Source organism: Agelaius phoeniceus, unplaced genomic scaffold, assembly GCF_051311805.1.
Source record: "Agelaius phoeniceus isolate bAgePho1 unplaced genomic scaffold, bAgePho1.hap1 Scaffold_113, whole genome shotgun sequence".
Lineage (NCBI taxonomy): Eukaryota > Metazoa > Chordata > Aves > Passeriformes > Icteridae > Agelaius > Agelaius phoeniceus.
The window spans coordinates 2,707,986-2,732,196 of NW_027509877.1; the positions used below are offsets into that span (position 1 = coordinate 2,707,986).

The 24,211-nt window shown below is 40.8% G+C and overlaps 1 protein-coding gene across 1 annotated transcript; it reads left to right on the forward strand.

Moving 5' to 3' along the window:
• Nucleotides 1-17,847: 17,847 nt before the first annotated feature.
• On the forward strand, nt 17,848-22,790 carry LOC143693009 (butyrophilin subfamily 3 member A2-like; the record flags this gene model as incomplete). Its single annotated transcript, XM_077173092.1, has 3 exons — nt 17,848-17,914; nt 18,654-19,004; nt 22,503-22,790. Coding segments are annotated over exons 1-3 (706 nt in total), but the record flags the coding sequence as incomplete, so codon positions are not given.
• Nucleotides 22,791-24,211: the final 1,421 nt, after the last annotated feature.

Sequence of the window (24,211 nt, forward strand, 5' to 3'; positions counted from 1 at the left end):
CAGCCCCTGCCCAGGTGGCTCAGAGACCTTGGCACAGAGCCCAAGACACCTGGGACTTGGATTTTGACCCATGGGAAAAAAAAATAACAACCTTATATGAGGATCTGCAAGCCACAAAATTCTTAGTAGAATAATAGTTTGTCATGGGGTGAAAAATAGATTTTGGAGGTTTCTAGAATGGGGGTTCAGGAGGCAAGATGGAGGAATCTGAGTGTGTCCAATCTTTCTCATTCTCTTTCTTGGCCTCCATCTTCTGCTCTGATGGTGGCACTTTTAGATTGGTTTAGAGTAGAAGCTCACTGTTTAACATAGATGATAGGTATTGGGAAGTTATTGTAAATAATGTACATGTAGTTTCTAGTATAAAAAGATAACAGCACCCTGAGTGCAGCCAGAGTGCCTCTGTCTGACCTGCTGAACAGACCTCGGCGGGTTGAAGAAAGAATGATATAGATAAAAAATAGTAAATAAACTTGAGAACGAGAGCCAAGGAATCTTGACTCCTTCTTCAGCTGCTGGGCTGGGAAAAGAGGCTCTGTAACACATCTCGGGGTCATCCTGACCACAGAGACCCCCGAGACTGAAGGGCAGTCACCCCTTTGATCAAGTCTTTCTCATCTTCTCAGCTTTGCATCCCTCAGGTGAGAAAAGGAAAGCCTGAGAGACTCAGCTTCCTGGGAAATGGGCGAAGCACCTGGCCATCCGAAAGCAGCAGGAGTCAGACAGCAACAGCCCTGCATCAGAGTGCAACTTCACGCTCAATCTCCAGAAATCACTCACCTTTCCCTCAGCAACAAAGAGCTCCTTGCAGCCAGGAGGAAGAGAGAGATGACCACCGACTCTATCATGGTATCTTGGTGAGACTTGTGGAAGCATGGAGGATTGGTAAGTGAAGAAACAGAAGCTGTTGTGGGAAAAGGGACATTCTGGAGAGTGGAAGTTTGGAGCAGAATAGGCCCTTAGAGCCAAGCCAGATTCTGTCTGTTGAACCTCTCAGTGTCATGGTGTTGGCAGCTGGGCAGCCTTGGCCCAAAGCTGAGGGGCGTGAAACATGAGGGGAGAAAATGGCAGGGAAAGTGAGGGAGAAAAAGGGTGGGAAACATGAGGGGAGAAAAAGGGTGGGAAATGTGAGGGGGACAAAATGGTGGGGAAGGTGAGGGGAAAAAAGGGCGGGAAACATGAGGAGAGAAAATGGCGGGGAACGTGAGGGGGACAAAATGGCGGGGAACGTGATGGGGACAAAATGGTGGGGAATGTGAGGGGGGAAAAAAGGCAGGAAATGTGAGGGGGACAAAATGGTGGGGAATGTGAGGGGGACAAAATGGTGGGGAACCTGAGGGGGGAAAAAAGGAAGGAAATGTGAGGGGGGGGACAAAATGGTGGGGAAGGTGAGGGGAGAAAAAGGGCGGGAAACATGAGGAGAGAAAATGGCGGGGAACGTGATGGGGACAAAATGGTGGGGAATGTGAGGGGGGAAAAAAGGCAGGAAATGTGAGGGGGACAAAATGGTGGGGAATGTGAAGGGGACGAAATGGCAGGAAATGTGAGGGGAGAAAAAGGGCAGGGAATGTGAGGGGGACAAAATGGTGGGGAAGGTGAGGGGAGAAAAACGGCGGGAAACGTGAGGAGAGAAAATGGCAGGGAACGTGATGGGGACAAAATGGTGGGGAACGTGAGGGGGGAAAAAAGGCAGGAAATGTGAGGGGGACAAAATGGTGGGGAACGTGAAGGGGACAAAGTGGTGAGGAAGGTGAAGGGGACAAAGTGATGGGGAACGTGAAGGGGACAAAATGGCGGGAATGTGAGTGGGACAAAATGGCAGGAAATGTGAGGGGACAAAATGGCGGGGAATGTGAGGGGGACAAAATGGCAGGAACATGAGGGGACAAAATGGCGGGGAACATGAGGGGAGGAAAAGGGTGGGAAATGTGAGTGGGACAAAATGGCAGGGAAATGTGAGGGGGACAAAATGACGGGAAACGTGAGGGGGACAAAATGGCGGGGAAGGTGAGGGGAGAAAAAGGGCGGGAAACATGAGGAGAGAAAATGGCGGGGAACGTGAGGGGGACAAAATGGTGGGGAATGTGAGGGGGGAAAAAAGGCAGGAAATGTGAGGGGGACAAAATGGTGGGGAACGTGAAGGGGACAAAGTGATGGGGAACGTGAAGGGGGACAAAGTGATGGGGAATGTGAAGGGGACAAAATGGCAGGAATGTGAGTGGGACGAAATGGCAGGAAATGTGAGGGGAGAAAAAGGGCAGGAAATGTGAGGGGGACAAAATGGGGGGGAACGTGAAGGGGACAAAGTGATGGGGAACGTGAAGGGGACAAAATGGCAGGAAATGTGAGGGGAGAAAAAGGGCAGGGAATGTGAGGGGGACAAAATGGCGGGGAACATGAAGGGGACAAAAGAGTGGGAAATGTGAGGGGGACAAAATGGTGGGGAAGGTGAGGGGAGAAAAAGGGCGGGAAACATGAGGAGAGAAAATGGCGGGGAACGTGATGGGGACAAAATGGTGGGGAATGTGAGGGGGGGAAAAAAGGCAGGAAATGTGAGGGGGACAAAATGGTGGGGAACGTGAAGGGGACAAAGTGGTGAGGCAGGTGAAGGGGACAAAGTGATGGGGAATGTGAAGAGGACAAAATGGCAAGAAATGTGAGGGGAGAAAAAGGGCAGGAAATGTGAGGGAGAAAAAGGGCGGAAACGTGAGGGAGAAAAAGGGTGGGAAATGTGAGGGGGACAAAATGGTGGGGAATGTGAGGGGAGAAAAAGGGCGGGAAACATGAGGAGAGAAAATGGCGGGGAACGTGACGGGGACAAAATGGTGGGGAACCTGAGGGGCAAAAAAGGCAGGGAATGTGAGGGGACAAAATGGCGGGGAACGTGAAGGGGACGAAATGGCGGGAATGTGAGTGGGACGAAATGGCAGGAAATGTGAGGGGAGAAAAAGGGCAGGAAATGTGAGGGGACAAAATGGCGGGGAACATGAGGGGAGGAAAAGGGTGAGAAATGTGAGGGGGACAAAATGGCGGGAATGTGAGTGGGACAAAATGATGGGGAATGTGAGGGGGGAATAAAGGCAGGAAATGTGAGGGGGACAAAATGGTGGGGAACGTGAAGGGGACAAAATGGTGAGGAAGGTGAAGGGGACAAAGTGATGGGGAACGTGAAGGGGACAAAATGGCAGGAAATGTGAGGGGAGAAAAAGGGCAGGAAATGTGAGGGGAGAAAAAGGGCAGGAAATGTGAGGGGACAAAATGGCGGGGAACATGAGGGGAGAAAAAGGGCGGGAAACATGAGGAGAGAAAATGGTGGGGAATGTGAGGGGGGAAAAAAGGCAGGAAATGTGAGGGGGAAAAATGGTGAGGAAGGTGAAGGGGACAAAGTGATGGGGAACGTGAAGGGGACAAAATGGCGGGAATGTGAGGGGGACAAAATGGCAGGGAACATGAGGGGACAAAATGGCGCGGAACGTGAAGGGGACAAAATGGCGGGAATGTGAGTGGGACAAAATGGCAGGAAATGTGAGGGGACAAAATGGCGCGGAATGTGAGGGGGACAAAATGGCAGGGAACATGAGGGGACAAAATGGTGGGCAACGTGAAGGGGACAAAAGGGTGGGAAATGTGAGGGGGACAAAATGGTGGGGAAGGTGAGGGGAGAAAAAGGGCGGGAAACATGAGGAGAGAAAATGGCGGGGAACGTGAGGGGGGAAACAAGGCAGGAAATGTGAGGGGGACAAAATGGTGGGGAACGTGAAGGGGACAAAGTGGTGAGGAAGGTGAAGGGGACAAAGTGATGGGGAACGTGAAGGGGACAAAATGGCGGGAATGTGAGGGGAGAAAAAGGGCAGGAAATGTGAGGGGAGAAAATGGCGGGGAATGTGAGGGGGACAAAATGGTGGGGAACATGAGGGGGACAAAATGGTGGGGAACATGAGGGGGAAAAAATGGCTGGGAACATGAGGGGGACAAAGTGGCGGGGAACATGAGGGGAGGAAAAGGGCGGGAAACGTGAGGGGAGAAAAAGGGGTGGAAACGTGAGGGGACAAAAGGATGGGAAATGTGAGGGGGACAAAATGGCGGGAAATGTGAGGGGGACAAAATAGTGGCGAACCTGAGGGTGACAGAATGGCGGGGAAAGTGAGGGGAGAAAAAGGGCAGGAAATGTGAGGGGGACAAAATGGCAGGAAATGTGAGGGGAGAAAAAGGGCGGGGAATGTGAGGGGGACAAAATGGCGGGAAATGGAGGGCAAAAAGGGACAGGAAACTTGAGCAAAAAGGACAGAAAATGAGGGGGGAAAAGGGTGCAAAACAGAAGGGGATAAAAGACGGGAAATGTGAGAGGAAAGATCATGGCAAATGGGAGGGGGACAAATGTCTTGAAATGTGAGGGGGAAAAAACATCAGTGAACGTGAGGGAGTGAAGGACAGGAAACATGATGGGGAAAAGACAGGAATCTAAAAGAAAAATAAGTGTGAAACATAAGGGGGAAAAAGGCAGGAAACATGAGGCTAAAAATGATGGCAAATGTGAGGGAACAGAAGAGTGAGAAGCATTAGAGGAAAAATGGTGGGAAACTGGTGGGTTCACATTGGCCAAATGCCATTGCACCCACAAAAATAATTTACTCATTTTCCTCCAGCTATAATTAAGCAGAGGAGGGGGAAAGAAAAGTCATGGAGTTTTAAAAAACCTTGTGGACTCAATAAAAAAAATTGAATTGGTTGTTTAATGACTTCAAATATTTTGTGTAAATTTAAAACCCAGTTTTATACCATTTGATTTTATCTGGGGCATTTTTGCAAAAGTCAGAGACATAAAATGGGGCCTTTCTGGAACAAGGGATATTCATTGTCCAGGGAGGTTTTATGGCAAATCTTGAGACAAATTTCTTGGGAAATAAAAAAACCTGGAGAAAGGAGAAATTTCCACCCTCCTGGATGGAATAGTCAGGGTCGACTCAACTCCTGCTTTGGTTTATAGAGGTTTGTGTGACATAGATTAGAGCATTGTGTAGAATAGAATAGAATAGAATAGAATAGAATAGAATAGAATAGAATAGATTTGAAATAATACTACATCAAATATAATCTATGACTACCTAGAACATAAAGTATATTGTATATATTATATAATTACATGTAATATATGATATAATAATATAATAATACTATATATTATAATATATAATAAAAGTATTATATAATAATTGTTTATATATTATATATATAATGTTATATACATTATATAAGCATTATATAATGTTATATACATTATACATTATATAAACATTATATTATATATACATATATATATGTGTATATAATATAATGTTTATATATATATATTTTTATATATATATATATATATATATAATAAAAGTATTATATAATTTATGATATGTGAAACGTTGAATTGATACAAATGGCAAGAGACCAACGGGGGCAGATTTCCTAAGGAACACGAGCTGGCTTTCACATTCCAGGCCCATCCAGTCAGGATCATTGAGGCTGGAAAAGGCCTCCAAGGCCACTGAGTCCAACCTGTGCCCGACTCCCACCTTGTCACCAACCCAGAGCTCCATGCCCGGTCCCTCCTTGGATGCCACCATCACGTTTTCTGAAAAATCCCTTCGCCAGGATTTCTTCTACTGGGAAGATGAGAAGCCTCGGAGGAAAATGTAAACAATATTATCTCATGTTATCAATGAAAACAATATTATCTTTTTCTCCTGTGTTTGCTGCTTTGGGATGCGGTTTGGGGATTGTTTATCCAACAGGTGGTTGTTTGATTGGTTTCATGTGAATTGTTTTGATTTATTGGCCAATCAGGGTCAAGCTGTGTCGGACTCTGGAGAGAAAGTCATGAGTTTTCATTATCATTCTTTGTAGCCTTCTGTCCGCATCCAATTTCTGTTCTTTAGTATAGTTTTAGTAAATATGGTAACATAAAATCATAAATTAACCTTCTAAGAACATGGAGTCTGATTCACCCTTCCTCCCCACAACGGGGGACCCTGAAAATTCCACAAAATTCCTGAAAATTCCTCTCATCCCAAGCCCTATTCCCTGGGATCCAACCCAATCCCTTCCTGCCCCTGGCTGCACCCTCCTGCCGGGGAATTGTGAGGAACCAGAAGGTTCTCCAGGACCTTTCCCAGCATCCCGGCCCCTCTTCCCGTCTCTTCTCCAAATCCTTTTCCTTGGGAAGGACGGAGCTCCTTGGACATCCCGCTTTGATTCCCCGAGGTTCTCCCAGCACGGCATTGGCCAGTGGGACCTGGGGGATAAAATCATGGAATGTCCCACATTGGAAGGGGAATTTCTTTGCCTTCCCACCGCTCTCCCCCAGCCTGGAGCCTCGGCTGTCCTGCAGGAGCTTTTCCCACTCCGGCTCCCATCCCTGTGGAGGCCAATCCATGTCCAGCTCTGCGTTCCTGAGGAAAGCAGAGCATGGAATCTTCCAAAGGCCGAGCGCGGGGCAGGAAAGAGCCAAAGACAAAAGCTGGGATTGGGATCACGGAATCACAGAATCACAGAATCACGGAATCACAGAATCACAGAATCACAGGTTCATGGAATCATGGAATAATGGAATCACAGAATCACGGGATCACAGATTTATGGAATCATGGAATCACGGAATCACAGATTCACAGAATCACGGAATCACAGAATCACAGAATCACAGATTCATGGAATCATGGAATAATGGAATCACAGAATCATGGAATCACAGATTCATGGAATCATGGAATAATGGAATCACAGAATCACGGGATCACAGATTTATGGAATCATGGAATAATGGAATCACAGATTCATGGAATCACAGATTCATGGAAGCACAGAATCATGGAATCACAGAATAATGGAATCACAGAATCACGGGATCACAGATTTATGGAATCATGGAATAATGGAATCACCGAATCACAGAATCACAGAATAATGGAATCACAGAATCACAGAATAATGGAATCACAGAATCACGGGATCACAGATTTATGGAATCATGGAATAATGGAATCACCGAATCACGGAATCACAGAATAATGGAATCACAGAATCACAGAATAATGGAATCACAGAATCACGGGATCACAGATTTATGGAATCATGGAATAATGGAATCACCGAATCACAGAATCATAGAATAATGGAATCACAGAATCACAGAATAATGGAACCACAGAATCACAGAATCATCGAATCACAGATTTATGGAATCATGGAATCACGGAATCACAAAATCACAGAAAAACAGAATCATGGAATCACGGAATCACGGAATCACGGAATCACGGAATCACAGAATCACAGATTCACAGAATCATGGAATCACAGATTCATGGAATCACGGAATCACAGAATAATGGAATCACAGATTTATGGAATCACGGAATCGTGGAATCACAGAAAAACAGAATCATGGAATCACGTAATCACAGAATCACAGAATAATGGAATCAGAATCACGGAATCACAGATTTATGGAATCATGGAATAATGGAATCACGGAATCACAGAATAATGGAATCACAGATTAATGGAATCGTGGAATCACAGAATCACAGAATAATGGAATCACAGATTCATGGAATCACGGAATCACAGAATCATGGAATCACAGAATCACGGGATCACAGATTTATGGAATCATGGAATAATGGAATCACCGAATCACAGAATCACAGATTCATGGAATCATGGAATCACGGAATCCTAGAATCACGGAATAATGGAATCACAGAATCATGGAATCACAGATTTATGGAATCATGGAATCACAGATTCATGGAATCACGGAATCACAGAATCACAGATTCACAGAATAATGGAATCACAGAATCATGGAATCACAGATTCATGGAATCACGGAATCACAGAATCACAGAATAACAGAATCGTGGAATCACGGAATCACAGAATCACAGAATAATGGAATCACAGAATCACAGAATCACAGAATCATGGAATCATGGAATCACAGAATCACAGAATCACAGAATCATGGAATCACGGAATCACAGAATCACGGAATCACAGAATCACAGAATCACGGAATCACAAAATCACCAGGTTGGAAGAGACCCTCAAGATCACGGCGTGGGATTCATCCTTCCGCCGGTTTACTTTTAAATGGTGGCAGACATCAGTGACCCAAAAATCTTGGAAAATCCCCGGAGATGCCTCTGATTTTATGGGGAAAAGGAGGAATTTTAGCCCTAAACACCTCAACCAGACCACGGCACCGAGTGCCACATCCAATCTTTTTTTAAAACACATCCAGAGATGGTGACTCCACCTCCTCCTCCCTGGGCAAACCATTCCAATACTTTATCACCCTTTCTGTAAAAAATTTTTTCCTAATATCCAATTAACATCTAATTAATATTAGTTATAATATTTAATCATCATTTCCAGGATTCCAGACCGGTTTTCGAGCACTGGTGTTTCTGTTCAATGATTAACCTGAGGGTAAATTCCCTTTTACTGAGAATTTGATGAACAAAGGAGGAATAGGAAGGATTAAAAGCTCCGGAGCCATTTCCGTCTTGTTTTTGATTAATTTTTGGTTTATGTTCCTTCAAATAAAGGCAAAATCTCTCCAAACTAAACTAAAAACTAATTCAAACAGGGAACGACAAATTCCAAGGAAATTACAACCAACAATTCCGTGTCTAATTCCCCTTATAAAGGACCGAAATCCCAATTTTAAGTCAGATTTAGGCATGAGCAGATTGTTTAATTCGTTCAATTAAGGCAGGTCATTTAATGTTAATTTAAAGAAATTAACATTAATTGATCATTAACAATTTCACTTGAAACCACCCACAAATAATAGGAATTTCCAATTGAGGCAAAATTAAATTTCAACCTGGAATTTCTACTCCAGCCAGACTCACCTGAAAACCAGATCCAGAATATCCACATCGAATTCCATGTGGATTGGGGAATTGAGGAATTTTTGTGTTCCCTGGACACGAATCTTTTCCACATCTGCGAGGGAACAGACTCCAGGAACACCCCTGCACTAAATCCTAAAAAAGCTTGGAAAAGAGACTTTAAAACATTTAAAAGGGATTTTTTTTAAAAAAAAAAAGCTTTGAAAATGGACTTTGGCCACAAAATCCTTTTTTTTTTTTTCTCCCCCCTCGGCTGCAACATTCCAGCCGATCTCAGCAGCCTGGACCTGGAAATTCCAAAGGTTGTTTGTGGCACACCCTGATCCAAAGGGCAGCAGGAAAAGGTTTCAATCCTCGGCACCTGCTCCTTTTCCAGCCTGGTTTTCCCACAGCTCAGAAAACCTCGGGAATGGGGGGGGTTGGAGAATCCCAAATTGGGGGTGGGTCACACCACCAGGATCAGGAATGCACAGCACAGAGAGCAGGTGGGAATCCACGGATATCAAAAAATTGTGGGATTTACATCCCTAAAATCCCAAGGTTTCCCAGGTTTGGTTATTCCTACACCACTTCTGTTCCTGGATTAGGGAATCAGCTTGGGCAGAGAGCTGGAAAATAATTGGATTTACCGGATTCACGCCCTTCAGGACTAATGAACGGAATTCTGGGATTTGTGGTGATTCCAGGTGGGATCAAACCCAAATCCAGCAAAGTTTCCAGGGAATCTGGGACTGGGTTTCCTTGGATAAACACGGTGGATTTGTCACCTACTGGGTGGATCTCCTGGAATTCCACAGATTCTCCCAACCCAAGGAAAACCAGGGCCGGGCTCTCCTGGAGATTTTTCTCCCTCTCCGCGCCAGGGACCATCCCATAAATCCATGGGATTCATGGAATGCTGAGTTTCTGGCTCTGGGTGGAGGATGGAAATCAAATGTTTTCTGGTTATTTTGGGGGTTTTTTTCCCTCAAAAATGTTCCAAATATATTCCAAAAACTTTTCTGGGAAAACTGTGCCTTACCGTCCTCACTGGGAGGAATTTCTTCCAGGTGTGGAATTTTTCCCCCCTTTTTTTACCACTTTTTCCCCCTTTTTTTACCACTTTTTCCCCCCTTTTTCCCCCCTTTTTTTCCAGGTAAATCAAGGAATTTTTATTTCTTTTATTTTTTATTATTTCGGGTTTATTGCCTTTCATTGCATTGTATTTTATATTACTTTCTTAAATTGATACAGTGACTTAATTAATCAATAAATTCCCATCAATTATCTTTCCATGACAAAAGAAGAAGAAAAAAACACCAGGAAAAACTTTCCCAAAAAACTCCACCCCCCAAAAAAAAAGGAATAATCCCAAACAAATTGGAATAACCCCAAAACCAACTGGAATTCCTATGACAAAAAGCAAAAAAACCAGGATAACCCCGTCCCAAAAAAAAACACCCAACACCATTCCCAAGAAAGAAACCGAGCATGGCTTTATCCCACCTCTGGAATTTTCCTTTTTTCCTGGAATTTTTGGTCCTTGAAACCCTTTTTCCCCCACTGAACCTTGGTGGGGCAGGGAAGGGTTTCCCGGGGGAGGATGAGGAGGAGCATCCATGGCGATGTCCGGGAATCGGGACGGGATCTTCCCGACCTTTTCCCAAACTCCAACCTCCTCCGGAAAAGGCCGATCCGGGTTTCCAGGAACCATAAACCCAGGGACAAAGGTTGATCCCAACCCCATCCCAAGGGAGCCGCCGGGTCCTTCCCGCTCAGGTACGGAATTCCCCACTGGAAAAAAAAAAAAAAAACTCCTTGAATTAAGCGGGATTAATTAATTGAGCCGGGATAAATCCGTTCAGCGGGAATTAATTAAGTGGTTTTTGAGGATGGGGAGGAAGGTGGGGATTTTCCCGTGGGAATTGCTCTCCCGTGGGATTTAGCTGTGATTTGGGATGTGGAGGAAATCCCAGGAAATCCCAGGAAAAATCCCAATGAAATTCCAGCTCAGTTTGATCATTTATCCTCACCCGGAGCAGGAAATCCCGGGAGCCAGAGCCATAAAATCACAGAATTCCCAATAAATCAGCGGGGTCAGGGTCCTGATGATCCTGGGAATTTGTGTCTTCCTGGGATTTTTTGCCCTAGAAAATTGTTGGATTTGGTGGTTGGAAAGATTTTTTTCCATGTGGAGCCGGTCTGTGATTCTACAGAAAGTTGGGGATAATATAAAATTGTAATGAAAATATTCTCTCGAAAGATAAATTTTAATTGTTAGTAATTAAATTATTATAATTTTTATAATAATATTATAATTATAATTATAATTATAATTATAATATTATTATAAATATTTATATAATTATTATATTATCTATTATATTATAATAATATTATATTATATAAATATTGTAATAATGATAATATAATTATTATAATAATTGTTATTAATTAAATTATTATTTTATTATCATACTATTTATTAAATAAATATTATAAAATTTATATAAATATATATATTTATATTTCATATAAATATATATTTATATTTTATATAAATATATATTGCATATATATAATAGAATATAAAAAAATATATAAATATAATGATTACGTTACATATTATTACAGTATAAATAAACTGCAATTATTATTCATTATTAAATTTTAATCATTCTAGTGTGTATTATTTATTACATAATTCAATACTATCTCATAATAAAGAATAAATTATTATATTATTTTCCTACTTAATAAATATAATAATTCTATTAAATAATAATAATATATTTATTATTTATTATTTATTATTTATTATTTATTATTTATTATTTATTATTTATTATTTATTATTCATTATTTATTATTCATTATTTATTATTTATTATTTATTTTGAATTTTGAATACATTAAATTATTAAATACAATGATAAAATATAATGTTAAACTATATTATCAAAATATTATCTCCAAATATGCTAAAATAGATCAATATAAAGTGTTAAAATATAATATCAATTATAATCCAAAAATACAGTATCAGAATATAATACTAAATATATTATAAAATATATAGACCTGAAATATAATGTTAAAAATGAAGTATTAAAAATATATCAGACTATCATATTGAAATATAATATTAAAGTATAATATCAAAATAGTATCAGAATAAAATGCCAAAATAATATTAAAAGCTTATATAAAATCTAATAGCAAAATGTAAGATCAAAATTAATTACTGAAGATAGTATTAAAATATATAAAAATATTGTATTCAAATCTCAAATAAAAATTTCATATTGAAACCTAATAACCAAAATATAACATTAAATTAAATAAACACTAAAATATTAATACTTGAATGGAATGTTAAGATATTATAAAATATGGCATCAAAATATAAATCCAAATATAATATCAAATAGAATAATACAATAAGAAATTAATATTCTATTTAATAATAATAATAATATAATAAGATATTAATATTATATTTAATATAATGTAAAATATAAAATATTATATCAAAATACAATGGTAAAATGTAATATCAAAATATCCCATTAGAATATAATATCCAGATTTAATAATATTAATAATATTAAATTTATATATTTATATAATTACATTTTAAATATTAATATTATTAATATTAATAATATTAATAATATTAACTTAATACTATAAAATAACAATTGAATATAATTTTGGCATATAATATAATATATGGTACAAAAATATAATATCCAAATATAGCATTATAATATCCAAATTTAATAAAACCATAATTAATATTATAATATTACCATGGGAATGTGACATATAAAATATATAATACAATAATACAATAATACAATAATACAATAAAAAATTAATATCATACTATTACTAAGTTAATATAATGTAAAATATAAAATATGATATCAAAATACAATGGTAAAATGTAATATCAAAATATCCTGTTAGAATATAATATCCAGATTTAATAATATTAAATTAATATTATAAAATAAAAATTGAATATAATTTTGGCATATAATATAATATAATATAATATAATATAATATAATATAATATAATATAATATATGGTATTAAAATATAATATCCAAATATAGCATTATAATATCCAAATTTAATAAAACCATAATTAATATTATAATATTACCATGGGAATGTGACATATAAAATATATAATACAATAATACAATAATAGAATAATACAATAAAAGATTAATATCATACTATTACTAAGATAATATAATGTAAAATATAAAATATGATATCAAAATGCAATGGTAAAATGTAATATCAAAATATCCTGTTAGAATATAATATCCAGATTTAATAATATTAAATTAATATTATAAAATAAAAATTGAATATAATTTTGGCATATAATATAATATAATATAATATAATATAATATAATATAATATAAGGTATTAAAATATAATATCCAAATATAGCATTATAATATCCAAATTTAATAATACAATAATTAATATTATAATATTACCATGGGAATGTGACATATAAAATATATAATATATAATACAATAATACAATAATACAATAAAAGATTAATATCATACTATTACTAAGTTAATATAATGTAAAATATAAAATATGATATCAAAATACAATGGTAAAATGTAATATCAAAATATCCTGTTAGAATATTATATCCAGATTTAATAATATTAAATTAATATTATAAAATAACAATTGAATATAATTTTGGCATATAATATAATATAATATAATATAATATAATATAATATAATATAATATAATATAATATAATATAATATAATATAATATAATATAATATATGGTATTAAAATATAATATCCAAATATAGCATTATAATATCCAAATTTAATAATACAATAATTAATATTATAATATTAACATGGGAATGTGACATATAAAATATATAATACAATAATACAATAATAGAATAATACAATAAAAAATTAATATCATACTATTACTAAGATAATACAATGTAAAATATAAAATATGATATCAAAATACAATGGTAAAATGTAATATCAAAATATCCTGTTAGAATATTATATCCAGATTTAATAATATTAAATTAATATTATAAAATAACAATTGAATATAATTTTGGCATATAATATAATATATGGTATTGAAATATAATATCCAAATATAGCATTATTATATCCAAATTTAATAATACAATAATTAATATTATAATATTAACATGGGAATGTGACTTATATATTACATGAAATATAAAATCAAAATACAATATTTATATATAATATCCACCTTTAATAATATGATATTAAATTAAAATTATAATGTTAATAATTCTATATAATGTATGGTATAAATATGGTATCAAAATGCATATCAAATTATCTATATATAATATCAAAATGTGATTATGTACTATTAAATTAAAATTATAATGTTAATAATTCAATATAATGTATGATATAAATATGGTATCAAAATACATATCAAAATATCTATATATAATATCAAAATGTGATTATATAATATTAAATTAATATTGTATTATTCATAATTTTATAATGCATAAAATTAAAAAATTATTTCAAAATAATATCAAAATCCACTGTTAAAATTTAGAATTAAAATACAACCACAAAATCCACTTTTAAAATCCAATACCCAAATAACATCCGAACCCCACTAAAAACTGATAAAAAAACCCAAATCCAGCTGGATGGAATTCCTCAGCGAAAGGCGACAAACGGGAATGAGGAATCCCGGGAGGATTTAATGGATGGATTGAACCCCACTCCAAACCCCACTAAAAACTGATAAAAAACCAAAATCCAGCTGGATGGAATTCCTCAGCGAAAGGGGACAAACGGGAATGAGGAATCCCGGGAGGATTTAACGGACGGATTTGAACCCCACTCCAAACCCCACTAAAAACTGATAAAAAACCCAAAATCCAGTTGGATGGAATTCCTCAGCAAAAGGGGACAAACGGGAATGAGGAATCCCGGGAGGATTTAACGGACGGATTTGAACCCCACTCCAAACCCCACTAAAAACTGATATCAAAACCAAAATTCAGTTGGATGGAATTCCTCAGCGAAAGGGGACAAGCGGGAATGAGGAATCCCGGGAGGATTTAACGGATGGATTTGAACCCCACGCGGCTCCCCGGGAAGGAAAACTCCTGGAATCCCATTTCCCTTGGGAAAACGCGTCGTCCCTCACGGATTTTTCCGTTTTTCCCTCCCTCCTTTCCCTCCTCTCGTCGTTTCCCTTCGGGAAGGCACCGAGGGAATCCCGCGGGTCCCGGAGCAGCCATCCAGGATTCCCCATGGATCCCCGGCTCTGGCGGCTGGCGCTGCTCCCGGTCCTGGCTGCAGGTGAGGGCGGTTCCATTTCATGGGATCCCATTCCCGTGAAACGGCCGATCCCGGCTCCGAAACATCAATTAACACCTAACGAGCACGACGGTCGGGATTGAACTTGGGAAAGGTTCCTTCTCCAGAGGGTGGGAGCGGCTCCGCAGCAACTCCGAACGTTCCGGAGCTCCTGGAGCGCTGGGACAACGCTCACAGGGATTATTGGGGTTGTCAGGATTGTTGGGGTTGTTGTCGGGATTGTTGGGACTGTTGGGACAGTCGGGGTTGTTGGGATTGTCGGGTTTGGATTGTTGGAATTGTCAGGATTGTCGGGATTGTCTGGATTGTTGGGTTTGGATTGTCGGGATTGTTGGGGTTGTTGGAATTGTTGGGATTGTTGGGTTCGGATTGTTGGAATTGTCAGGATTGTCAGGACTGTTGGGATTGTTGGGATTGTCAGGAATGTTGGGATTGTTGGGTTTGGATTGTTGGAATTGTCGGGATTGTCGGGACTGTTGGGATTGCTGGGATTGTCGGAATTGTTGGGTTGGGATTGTTGGAATTGTCGAGGCTGTTGAGATTGTTGGGGTCGTCAAGATTGTTGGGATTGTTGGGATTCTTGGGTTTGGATTGTTGGGATTGTTGGGATTGTCGGGATTGTTGGGATTCTTGGGTTTGGATTGTTGGGACTGTTGGGGTTGTTGGGATTGTTGGGACTGTTGGGACTGTTGGGACTGTTGGGGTTGTTGGAATTGTTGGGTTGGGATTGTTGGGATTATCGCAATTGTCAAGATTGTCAGGATTGGATTGTTGGGATTGTTGGGATTGTTGGGTTGGGATTGTTGGGATTATCGCAATTGTCAGGATTGTCAGGATTGTTGGCATTGTCGAGATTGTTGGGATTGGATTGTTGGGACTGTTGGGACTGTCGGGATTGTTGGGGTTGTTGGGGACTTTTGGGATTGTCAAGATTGTTGGGATTGTCGGGATTCTTGGGTTTGGATTGTTGGGATTGTTGGGTTGGGATTGTTGGGATTATCGCGATTGTCAGGATTGTTGGGATTGGATTGTTGGGACTGTTGGGACTGTCGGGATTGTTGGGTTGGGATTGTTTGGATTATCGTGATTGTCAAGATTGTCAGGATTGTTGGCATTTTTGAGATTGTCGGGGTTGGATTGTTGGGATTCTTGGGTTTAGATTGTTGGGATTGTTGGGACTGTTGGGATTGTCAGGATAGTTGGGTTTGGATTGTTGGGACTGTTGAGGTTGTTGGAATAGTTGGGATTGTTGGGTTGGGATTGTTGGGATTGTCGGCATTGTCGGGTTTGGATTGTTGGGACTGTTGGGGTTGTTGGAATTGTTGGTATAGTTGGGTTGGGATTGTTGGGATTATCGCGATTGTCAAGATTGTTGGGTTTGGATTGTTGGGACTGTTGTGGTTGTTGGGACTGTTGGGATAGTTGGGTTGGGATTGTTTGGATTATCGTGATTGTCAGGATTGTCAGGATTGTTGGCAGTTTCAAGATTGTTGGGATTGGATTGTTGGGATTGTTGGGTTTGGATTGTCAGGACTGTTGGGACTGTTGGGATTGTCGGGACTGTTGGGATAGTCGGGTTGGGTTGTTGGGATTATCGCGATTGTCAAGATTGTCAGGATTGTTGGCATTGTCGAGATTGTCGGGATTGGATTGTCAGGGTTGTCAGGATTGTTGGGATTGTTGGGTTTGGATTGTTGGGATTGTCGGGATTGTGGGGACTGTTGGGATTGTCGAGGCTGTTGAGATTGTTGGGGTCGTCAAGATTGTTGGGATTGTCGGGATTGTCGGGACTGTTGGGACTGTCGGGATTGTCAGGAATGTTGGGATTGTTGGGTTTGGATTGTTGGGACTGTTGGGACAGTCGGGGTTGTTGGGATTGTCAGGTTTGGAATGTTGGGACTGTCGGGACTGTCAGGATTGTCAGGATTGTTGGGTTTGGAATGTTGGAATTGTCAGGATTGTTGGGACTGTTGGGATTGTCGGGACTGTTGGAATTGTTGGGGTTGTCAAGATTGTCAGGATTATCTGGATTGTTGGGTTTGGATTGTTGGGACTGTTGGGGTTGTTGGAATTGTTGGGATAGTTGGGTTGGGATTGTTGGGATTATCGCGATTGTCAGGATTGTCAGGATTGTATTGTTGGGATTGTTGGCATTGTCGAGATTGTCGGGATTGGATTGTTGGGATTCTTGGGTTTGGATTGTTGGGACTGTTGGGATTGTTGGGATAGTTGGGTTGGGATTGTTGGGATTATTGCAATTGTCAGGATTGTCAGGATTGGATTGTTGGGATTGTTGGGATTGTTGGGTTGGGATTGTCGGGACTGTTGGGACTGTTGGGATTGTCGGGATTGTCGGGACTCTTGGGTTTGGATTGTTGGGACTGTTGGAGTTGTTGGAATAGTTGGGATAGTTGGGTTGGGATTGTTGGGATTATCGCGATTGTCGGGATTGTTGGGATTGGATTGTCGGGATTGTTGGGTTTGGATTGTTGGGACTGTCGGGACTGTTGGGATTGTTGGGTTGGGATTGTTGGGATTATCGCGATGGTCAAGATTGTCAGGATTGGATTGTCGGGATTGTCAGAATTGTTGGGATTGTTGAGGTTGTTGGGTTTGGATTGTCGGGACTGCTGGGATTGTCGGGATTCTTGGGACTGTTGGGGTTGTTGGAATTGTTGGGGTTGTTGGAATTGTTGGGAAAGTTGGGTTGGGATTGTTGGGATTATCGCGATGGTCAGGATTGTTGGCATTGTCGAGATTGTCGGGATTGTCGGGATTGTTGAGATTGTTGGGTTTGGATTGTTTGAACTGTTGGGATTGTCAGGATTGTGGGGATTATTGGGATTGTCAGGATTTTTGGGATTGTGGGGATTCTCCTGTGCAGGGCCAGGGCTTGGACTCTGATCCTCTTCCAGCTCAGGGAATTCCAATTTTTTATCACCCGCATCCCAACCCCATGCCGGGAGAACCCCTGGGAACGGGGATATCCAAGGAACACCTCACGTGTCCTTGGTGCTGTGGGGATGAATTCCAGGCCCTGGGACATTCCCACCTTTCCTGGGAACCACTGTGGGGGCCGGCGATTCCCACCTGGAATTTCCTGGAGATAAATCCCAGCTTTGAGAGTCCTTTTTCGGACGGAATTTGCCATTCCCATCCATTTTCCCCAATATTTTACCGGCCAGGAAATCGAGTTGTTGTTCAAAACACCAAATCCATGAGCGCCACATCCCCATTGTTTTCCTCTGAATCCCTCTCTTATTGAGGACGAAATCATCCCCGCTGAAAACCCCACGGGGGGAAACGCGACGTGGATAAACCAGAACTGTCCCGTTTTCCCCCCGAAACAGGCGGATTCCTCCGCGCTCCCAAAACCCCCGTCCTCGGGATCATCGGGGACCAGGTGCTCCTGCCCTGCCGGCTGGGACCCGCGCCCCTTCCCGAGGATTTCTCCGTCCGCTGGACGTTCCGCGCCGGCCGATCCCGGCGGGTCCCCGTGGGCAGCTACGCGGGGAAGGGCCGGAGGGAGGAGCCGGATGAGCGGTTCCGGGGCCGGGCCGAACTTTTCCATGCGGAATTCCGAGCTGGGAACGCGTCCCTGCTGCTGAGGGACGTGCGGAGCTCCGACCAGGGCTCCTACGGCTGCCAGGTCTCCTTCCAGGGGGAATCCTGGGAAGTGCTGGTGGAGCTGGAAGTGGCAGGTCGGTGCTGTTCCCTCTTCTTCATTTGATTAAAATTCATTTCATTTCAAAATTTTAATTTTTCTTAAAATTTTATAAGTATTAAATATTTTTAAATAATTTATGCTGGTGGAGCTGGAAGTGGCAGGTTGGTGCTGTTCCCTCTTCTTCATTTGATTAAAATTCATTTAATTTCCAAATTTTAATTTTTCTTAAAATTTTATAAGTATTAAATATTTTAAAATAATTTATGCTGGTGGAGCTGGAAGTGGCAGGTTGGTGCTGTTCCCTCTTCTTCATTTGATTAAAATTCATTTAATTTCAAAATTTGTAATTTTTCTTAAAATTTTATAAGTATTAAATCATAAAATATTTTAAAATAATTTATGCTGGTGGAGCTGGAAGTGGCAGGTTGATGCTGTTCCCTCTTCTTCATTTGATTAAAATTCATTTAATTTCAAAATTGTAATTTTTCTTAAAATTTTATAAGTATTACATCATAAAATATTTTAAAATAATTTATGCTGGTGGAGCTGGAAGTGGCAGGTTGGTGCTGTTCCCTCTTCTTCATTTGATTGAAATTCATTTAATTTCACACTTTAATTTTTCTTAAAATTTTATAAGTATTCAATCATAAAATATTTTAAAATAATTTCTGCTGGTGGAACTGGAAGTGGCAGGTTGGTGCTGTTCCCTCTTCTTCATTTGATTAAAATTCATTTAATTTCAATTTCTTTAAAAAAATTTTATAAGTATTAAATCATAAAATATTTTAAAATAATTTATGCTGGTGGAGCTGGAAGTGGCAGGTTGGTGCTGTTCCCTCTTCTTCATTTGATTGAAATTCATTTAATTTCAAATTTTTAATTTTTCTTAAAATTTTATAAGTATTAAATATTTTAAAATAATTTCTGCTGGTGGAGCTGGAAGTGGCAGGTTGGTGCTGTTCCCTCTTCTTCATTTGATTGAAATTCATTTAATTTCAAAATTTTTAATTTTTTTTAAAATTTTATAAGTATTAAATATTTTAAAATAATTTATGCTGGTGGAGCTGGAAGTGGCAGGTTGGTGCTGTTCCCTCTTCTTCATTTGATTAAAATTCATTTCATTTCAAAATTTTAATTTTTCTTAAAATTTTATAAGTATTAAATCATAAAATATTTTAAAATAATTTATGCCTAATATTTTTTACATTTAAAAATGTAAAAATAAAAATTTAAAATAAACTAGTTTTAAAATAAACTAGTTTTAAAATAAACTATTTTTACATTTAAAAATGTAAAAATAGTTTATTTTAAAAGTGTAAAAAATAATTTATAATTTTTGTAGATTTAATTTTTATTTTTTATGTTTTATATATGGTTTTTCTATTTGACTTCTTATATGTTGTAAAATATCACCTGTGTAACATCTTATGTGTTATACAATATAAATATTACATTATATAAACATATAAATACATATATGTGTATATACATATACTAAATAATATATATACATATACTAAATAATATATATAATAAACATATACTAAATAATATATATAATATATATAATATATCTTATATATATTACATTATGTATAATACTATGTTATATAAATTCTATTAAATTCATTAAAATAAATTTAAATATATTATATAATATAATATATATATTATATAATATATTATATACATAATATATTATATTGTATATATTATATTATATTATATTATATTATATTATATTATATTATATTATATTATATTATATTATATTAATAATATATATTATATTATAGTAAAATATATATTATAATATATATATAATATAAATATATATTTTTAAATATATTATACAGCTATGTAATTAGATATTATTTACTTTTTACATAATATAAATTATATTAAATATATTAATTGTTATATTAAATATATTTTTATATTATTAAATTATATATAATATATCATTACTATATTATTACATTATTACATTCTATTCTATTCAGTGTGGTGACAGCTCAATGACCACAATCCTTGACTCCCAAAAACCCAAATTTAATGGGATTGAAATGGGAAATTCCTCTGTTTTTCCACAGAGGTTTCATCCATGATCCTGTGGTGACAACTCAATTACCGCAATCTTTGACACCCAAACCCCAAATTTATGGGATTTAAACCGAAATTCCCGTTTCTCCGCAGCCCTCGGAGCAGCTCCATCCATGATCCTGTGGTGACAACTCCTCGATGACCGCAAACTTTGACTCCTAAAACCCAAATTTAATGGGATTTAAACAGAAATTCCCGTTTCTCCACAGAGATTCCATCCATGATCCTCTGGTGACAACTCCTCAATGAATGGAATCCATGACTCCCAAAAAACCCAAATTTAACGGGATTTAAACCGAAATTCCCATTTCTCCACAGAGATTCCATCCATGATCCTGTGGCGACAGCTCCTCAATGAACAGAACCTTTGACACCCAAAACCCCAAATTTATGGAATTTAAACCGAAATCCCCGTTTCTCCACAGCCCTCAGAGCTGCTCCCTCTGTGATCCTGTGGGGACAACTCCTCAATGTCCAGAACCTTTGACTCCCAAAACCCCAAATTTAACGGGATTTAAACCGAAATTCCCGTTTCTCCACAGAGATTCCATCCATGATCCTGTGGCGACTGCTCCTCAACGGCCCCAATCTTTGACTCCCAAAGCCCCAAATTTATGGGATTTAAATGGAAAATTCCTCTGTTTCTCCACAGAGATTCCATCCATGGTGACAACTCCTCGATGAACGGAATCCTTGACTCCCAAAACCCAAATTTAATTGGATTGAAATTGAAAATTCCTCTGTTTTTCCACAGAGGTTCCATCCATGATCCTGTGGTGACAGCTCCTCAATGAATGGAATCATTGACTCCCAAAAAACCCAAATTTATGGATTTAAACCGAAATTCCCGTTTCTCCACAGAGATTCCATCCATGATCCTGTGGTGATGCCTCCTCCATGACCACAATCCTTGACTCCCAAATCCCAAATTTATGGGATTTAACCCCAAATCCCCGTTTCTCCGCAGCCCTGGGAGCCGCCCCCTCCATGATCCTGTGGTGACAGCTCCTCCATGACCCCAATCTTTGACTCCCAAAGCCCCAAATTTAACGGGATTTAACCCCAAATCCCCTTTTCTTCGCAGCCCTGGGAGCCGCCCCCTCCGTGCTCCTGTGGTGACAGCTCCTCCATGACCCCAATCCTTGACTCCCAAATCCCAAATTTACGGGATTTAACCCCAAAATCCCCTTTTCTCCGCAGCCCTGGGAGCCGCCCCCTCCGTTCTCCTGTGGTGACAGCTCAATGACCACAATCCTTGACTCCCAAAACCCCAAATTTATGGGATTTAACCCAAAATCCCCTTTTCTCCGCAGCCCTGGGAGCCGCTCCCTCCGTTCTCCTGTGGTGACAGCTCCTCCATGACCCCAATCTTTGACTCCCAAAACCCCAAATTTACGGGATTTAACCCCAAATCCCCATTTCTCCGCAGCCCTGGGAGCCGCCCCCTCCGTTCTCCTGCGCGGCCGTGACCGCGGGGGCCTGGCCCTGTCCTGCCGCTCCTCGGGTTGGTTCCCGCAGCCGCGGCTGCTGTGGCTGGACGGGCGCGGCCGCCCCCGCGCCGAACCCGCGGCCGCCGCCGCCGTCACCGAGGGCGCCCGGGGCCTGTTCGGCATCGAGGGCTCCCTGAGGATCCCCCCGGGCGCCGACCCCGAGATCGCGTGCAGGGTCCTGAACCCGCGGCTGAACGGCTCCCGAGGGACCCGGCTGCGCATCCACGGTGGGGAAGGGAATGGGGAAAGGGGGAATAAAGGGGATGGGGAAAGGGGAGAGGGGATGGGGAAAGGGGGGAATAAAGGGGATGGGGAAAGGGGAGAGGGGATGGGGAAAGGGGGGAATAAAGGGGATGGGGAAAGGGGAGAGGGGATGGGGAAAGGGAAGAGAGAGGGGATGGGGAAAGGGAAGAGAGAGGGGATGGGGAAAGGGGGGGATAAAGGGGATGGGGAAAGGGGGGAATAAAGGGGATGGGGAAAGGGGGATAAAGGGGATGGGGAAAGGGGGGAATAAAGGGGAGAGGGGATGGGAAAGGGGAGAGGGGAAAGGGGGGAGAGAGGGGATGGGGAAAGGGGAGAGAGGGGAGAGGGGATGGGGAAAGGGGGGAAAGGGGAGAGGGGATGGGGAAAGGGGAAGGGGAAAGGGGTTGGGGAAAGGGGGGGAAAGGGGATGGGGATGGGGATGGGGATGGGGATGGGGAAAGGGGGGAAAGGGGATGGGGATGGGGAGAGGGAAAGGGGAGAGGGGATGAGGAAAGGGGAGAGAGGGGAGAGGGGATGGGGAAAGGGGGGAAAGGGGGAAAGGGGAAAGGGGAGAGGGGATGGGGATGGGATGGGGATGGGATGGGATGGGATGGGATGGGATGGGGAGAGGGGAGAGAGGATGGGGAAAGGGGGGAAAGGGGAGAGGGGATGGGGAAAGGGGGGGAAAGGGGGGGATAAAGGGGATAGGGAAAGGGGAAAGGGGATGGGGATGGGGAAAGGGGGGAATAAAGGGGATGGGGATGGGGAAAGGGGATGGGGAAAGGGGGAAAGGGGAAAGGGGAAGGGGAAAGGGGGGAAAGGGGATGGGGATGGGGGAAAAGGGGAAAGGGGGGAGAGAGCGGATGGGGATGGGGATGGGGAAAGGGGGGAAAGGGGAGAGGGGATGGGGAAAGGGGGGAAAGGGGAGAGGGGAAGGGGAAAGGGGGGAAAGGGGAGAGGGGAAGGGGAAAGGGGGAAAGGGGAGAGGGGAAGGGAAAGGGGGGGAAAGGGGGGGATAAGGGGATGGGGATGGGGAAAGGGGAAAGGGGGGAAAGGGGCGAAAGGGAGAGGGGATGGGGATGGGGATGGGGAGAGGGGATGGGGAAAGGGGGGAAAAGGGAGAGGGGAAGGGGAAAGGGGGGCAAAGGGGATGGGGGATGGGGAAAGGGGGGGAAAGGGGAAAGGGGATGGGGATGGGGATGGGGAGAGGGAAAGGGGAGAGGGGATGGGGATGGGATGGGGATGGGATGGGGAGAGGGGAGAGGGGATGGGGAGAGGGAAAGGGGATGGGGAAAGGGGGGGAAAGGGGAGAGGGGGGAATAAAGGGGATGGGGAAAGGGGATGGGGATGGGAAAGGGGGGGAAAGGGGAGAGGGGGATGGGGAAAGGGGATGGGGATGAGGAAA